The sequence below is a fragment of the Benincasa hispida genome, chromosome 5 (genome assembly GCF_027475165.1).
Source record: "Benincasa hispida cultivar pf3 chromosome 5, pf3_genome.v1.1, whole genome shotgun sequence".
NCBI lineage: Eukaryota > Viridiplantae > Streptophyta > Magnoliopsida > Cucurbitales > Cucurbitaceae > Benincasa > Benincasa hispida.
This window is the reverse complement of record NC_143482.1, coordinates 4,408,453-4,413,561: the sequence shown is the minus strand read 5'-3', so window position 1 is coordinate 4,413,561 and position 5,109 is coordinate 4,408,453. Positions and strand designations below refer to the sequence as shown.

The 5,109-nt window shown below is 32.8% G+C and overlaps 1 protein-coding gene across 2 annotated transcripts; it reads left to right on the top strand.

Annotated features, from left to right (window-relative positions):
* Nucleotides 1-2,425: 2,425 nt before the first annotated feature.
* On the top strand, nt 2,426-4,391 carry LOC120078205 (protein LIGHT-DEPENDENT SHORT HYPOCOTYLS 3-like). 2 transcript variants are annotated; one of them, XM_039032430.2, is made up of 3 exons: nt 2,426-2,979; nt 3,157-3,450; nt 3,652-4,391. In XM_039032430.2, the coding sequence occupies exons 2-3, from the start codon at nt 3,230-3,232 to the stop codon at nt 3,980-3,982; spliced, it is 552 nt and encodes a 183-aa protein (XP_038888358.1). In that variant the 5' UTR covers nt 2,426-2,979; nt 3,157-3,229; the 3' UTR covers nt 3,983-4,391. The 2 variants fall into 2 exon arrangements, with proteins under 2 accessions (XP_038888358.1, XP_038888359.1); XM_039032431.2 differs by having other exon boundaries at nt 2,464-2,979; nt 3,160-3,450.
* Nucleotides 4,392-5,109: the final 718 nt, after the last annotated feature.

Here is a 5,109-nt window from a genome sequence, read left to right as displayed (position 1 = left end):
AGTATTTGTTTGAGTTTTATGAGCTCTGATACTATATTCGATATAGATAGAGTTTCATTTTAGAATCAATTGATAAAGAAAGGAGTATTTCTATTGGGAATGCAACCAAAGTGTTCCACATTGGCTAGATAAGAGGAGGAACATGGATATATAAGTGGAGTCAACTATATCTATTAGTATGAGACCTTTGACGTAGTGGACAATATCATACTATTATAATGATATTGGAATGGGGCAATATGGGCACATGAAAGACAAGGCAAGAAAGAGAGATTCATCGACATGTAACAAAAAAGAAGCATTTTATGGTGGAGTGCGTCCAAGCACTATAAAAATAGTCTATGGCATTTTTTTAAAAAAAAATTAATTGATAATAGAAGGAGTATCTCTGGTATGTTTTAAAGGTTATAAATCTCTTTTTATCTTTCCAATGTGGATTCCGATTAAGACTAAATCTAATTAAGTCCAATTGGTTAAGTTATATATATAAACCCTTGATAAAGAAGTCAAGACTCAGTTTTGTCCATCATCCCAGCATATGTTCTGCTGAACTTAATAAAAGTCTTGCAATTTTTTATGCATGATGAGTTGTGTCAATTTCCATCATCATTTTAATTGAAAAAACTGTGTAAGTACATGTTATTTCAGAACAAATTCAAAGTTCCAATGTTAATATGAAACTTTTTAAACTATAAAACATAATTGAAACCTATCTCAAAGGTCAATAATATTTTGTATAATTTAACTGAATAATTATCCATATAACCAATACTAGCTAACTCGAATCTAAAGTGAAATAAAGATATTCAACCATACATAGTACAACAATGTCACACATGATATGTGTCTATAATTTTAAGAACAATCAGAAAATAAAGAGATAAACAAAGAAAGACATAACATACTGTTTGGTAACTCAATTCGACGAAATGCCACTTACTTCTGGAAGGAAATATGCCTATGGAATGATACTTTTATTAATATGGAGTTAAGTAATTATAATGGCATACTTATCCTAATAGATAACAAGGACAATGACACACGAATAACTTAACTCAATAGATGAACACTTAGGTTTCTCCTAAATGTGAGACATTCTCCCAAGGAAACTTTAGGCCTTCTAAGTATGTGAATATTAGTTAGCAATCACTTAGGTTCCCCTTAAGTGTGAGAATACTTCTCAATTGTAATCTTCCCACCTTGTTGTAAAGATCTCTTCACTTGATGAACTGAGGCTCCCCCTAAGTTAGAGAATCCCTTCTCAAGCAATAAAAAACTCTTGGACTCACCCTAAGATCAAGAACAACCTTCTTAACAAATTCCACTTCAACAAACATTGCTTCACGAACAACAAATTTTCATAATCTCTCCTCTCACATTCGGTCGTCACAAAACTCTTCAAACACTAAAGTTGCTCAATCAAAATCGGCAACCCTAAGAAGACAACAATTTCTCCTTAAAAAGATTCAATGGGAAAAAGAAACTTGGTCCATTCAATTATCGGTAGAAACATAGATAAGGAAAGAATTCTCGAGAGCAAAGAATCGTAGGAAAAGAAATAAGGAAAAAATATTTTTGTAGAAACGGCAGCTCAAGAGATATCCTACAAGACATTTCCAGAGACAACAACCATGAGCAAGCACTAAACACCCTTAAACAAATATAATCAATTCCAAACTCTAACATAAAGTTTGTACAATTTTTTTTTAATCTATAGACTTTCCAACCATAATGTACTAATTCAACTAGTTTACTTTTTTAGGACAAAAAAAAATATGGGACATAAAAATTTGGACCACTAACTTCAAGGAAATGAGTACATCCCAAATCTTGGTAAGTTATGCTCATGTTTGCAATAACTCAACTAGTTAGTCACAACATTATATCATCCACCAAAATGTAACATGTTTGATTCTCCATTTCCAAATGTTATTTAACTAAAATAGAAGAGACAATGATGATAATAATAATAATAAGGAAAATCTAGTCATGTTATTTGATTTAAGTTGCAATTTGAGTCTCTAAGTTTTGAAACTCAACAATTTTACCTTTGAGGTATGTTTTTGGTAGCACCGACATTTTCCAATCACAACACTTTCGATTCTCCGGTTCAATACATAAAGTTTTCATTTGAGTCTTTTTTTTTAAAAAAAAAAAAAAAAAAAAAAAAAAAAACAATCTCAACGTTTAGTAAATTGATCCAAACACGCACAAATCCAGTGGGAGAGTATTATTGATGAAAGAGCATTGTCAGGAAAGTTATGTGTGAATGAACAGTAAAAGTTGAGAGAGTAATTAATCTTATAAGGGGGAGAGTGAGTTAGTAGTATTACACCTACGAAAGACAGAGACAGGAAAAAGAGTATCTTATGATGTTTAGTATATATCCAGGGCAAAATTGTCCACCCACCAAAAAAAAAAAATTGCAATTGTAAACAATCAACTCATACAGAAAGAAAGGTTGCTAAATCTAACCTCTTCTTGTCTCCAAAAATTCAACTCACTGTGCATTTCTTCCCCCACAAAAACACACCAAATTTCAGAAACTTCAAATCTTTCTTTCTTTCTTTCTCTCTCTCACTGACTATACAGTTTGGATGAGAAAGGAATAGAAAAACAATCCCATCAACCAGGAAAAAAACTTAGTTGTTCTACCTTTTTTAGAAAAACCCCAAACCAATATCCTTTCAAACTCTTCTCAATTCCAAAACAAAATCTCTCCTTTGAAAAAAAAAAAAAATCCCAAATCCCACCATTAGAGAGAAAGTCCAAGAAAGATAACAGCCTTCTTGTGTAGTCTTCTCAAATCTTGTTCCCTATCTCATCAAAAATCCATCTTTTTATTTACCCTTTTCGTTTTTTTAATTTGTTGCTTTCCTTGTTGGTTACAATCCCAATATCCACAGGCCTATAAGAAGGAGGAGGAAAACAAATTGGAAGAAGAAGAAGAAACCCTAGAGAAGAACCTTTGAGTTTGAGGTGAGATTTTTATGGCAAAAACCTAAATTGTTACATCAATTTTGCCATTATTGTCATAATATTGGTGAAACAATTGGGATTTACTTTCTATTTTTTTGTAATTTTTCTCTCCTGAATTCTTGAAAACCAAACACATAATATCTTTGAGAGAATTCCTTTTTTCTGTTCAAATATTAGCAGCTAGCGAAGAAACAGTCCTCTCTTCAACAAACAAAACCAAAAAAAGAAAAAAGAAAAAGAGAAATTAGGGATGGACTTCTCAAGTAGTAGCAGCCATAACATCATCATCAACAACAATAACAACAGCATCAACCACCACCAACAACAAGCTGCAACAACCTCCTCTTCCAGCAGTAGATATGAGAATCAAAAACGTCGCGATTGGAAAACTTTCGGTCAATATCTCAACAATCATCGACCCCCGCTTGCCCTCTCTCGATGCAGTGGAGCTCATGTCCTCGAATTCCTCAGGTAGATAATAAAATTGCTCTCTCTATCTGCCTGTAGACATAGCTACCACACGGTTAATTATAAACTACTTAAATCTCTGTATCGTTCTATATTTTCTTTGCTAGTCTATTTCGTTTTTTCTCATAAATTATGCAGTAATTGTCTTTCTTTAATTGATAATATAAAAAGTTAGAACGTAAAATTTTGTGTCGAGTTCGACAGGTATCTAGATCAATTTGGAAAGACGAAAGTGCACACGGCTATTTGCCCTTTCTACGGGCTACCAAACCCTCCGGCGCCGTGCCCGTGTCCTCTAAGGCAGGCATGGGGGAGCCTCGACGCGTTGGTTGGACGACTTCGAGCGGCTTTTGAAGAGAATGGTGGGAAACCAGAAGCCAATCCATTTGGGGCTAGAGCTGTGAGATTGTATCTTCGTGAGGTTCGTGATTTGCAATCAAAAGCAAGAGGAATTAGCTATGAGAAGAAAAGAAAGCGCCCACCTTCTTCTCAATTGCCTTTAACTCACCACACATCTCATGGTGAACCTTCATGATCATCATTACAAAAAAAAAAAAAAAAAAAAGAGCAAAATTTTCAAAAAGAAAAGAAATTCCCCAATTGGGTATTGCTCTAAACCTTTTTTTAAATCATGGGTTTTGTTTAAAATCTTTTATTTTATATGTTTTTTTTTTTTTACCTTGAATAAGTTAAGGGTTTTCTCTCTCTCTACTTCTGCTAGGGTTTGGAAAATTTGAAGCAATTTTTATTTTTTTTTTCCTCTTTTATTTTTGGCTTTGATGAATAAATTTTTCTGAAAAAGTTTCTAAGAAGACTGTGTAAAGGTGTAGATCTCTGCTTTTGATGCAAATACTAGCAGTGTTACTATTTGTAAATTTGTACTCTCCAGTAATATTCAATGTAATATGCTTAAAATTAAACACCATGGTTTAATATTTCCTACATTTCTCTTTCTTCCTGTCTCTATTCATTTTCTTTTTAACTCCAAATTTTGCTATATATATATTTTTTAATTTTATTTCAATGTTGTGTTATTTTTTCAGTCCACAAAGTTGCTGCAGATGCAGTTCACATGTTAAATTAGTACAAAATGTGCCTGATTTCACTGTCTTGAGGAGAAAAAAAATAATAAAGGGTTATAGAAATTTGATCAATCCTGTCCAAATGTTGTTGTGAGATTCAAAGTTCTTATTTTTATTAATCCTCTTTGATTAAATTCTTCTGACTTTCCCTTTTCAAAGGCCCTTGCATCAAATGAATGAAAAAAAAGAAAAACCTAACCGACGAGCAGGCATCAAGAATTCAAACGGCTGACCTTTTAGTCGAGAATGGAAAGTTACATGTATGTGTTTGTAGGTGACTTTAAAGTTGGTTAGTAATTAGAATTTTGAAGTTTTATCTTGTTTATTGAAATTTAATGTCAGCTAGAAACTTGCTTGTCTCTATGTCATTAGTTTCTGTGCTCTGAAATTTGTAAGATAATGAATTAAAAATTAGAGAAATCACAACGTGATTAGAGTTGAATGCCTTTCAACCATGGAAGAGAACTTTTGGGCAGTTGGTTTCTGTTGATAAGACAGTATAGAGAAAAACAAAATAGAGTAACCAAGAAGAGTGGTTTCATTAGGGCTCACGTTGTTGTCCAATGTGTTATAAATATCC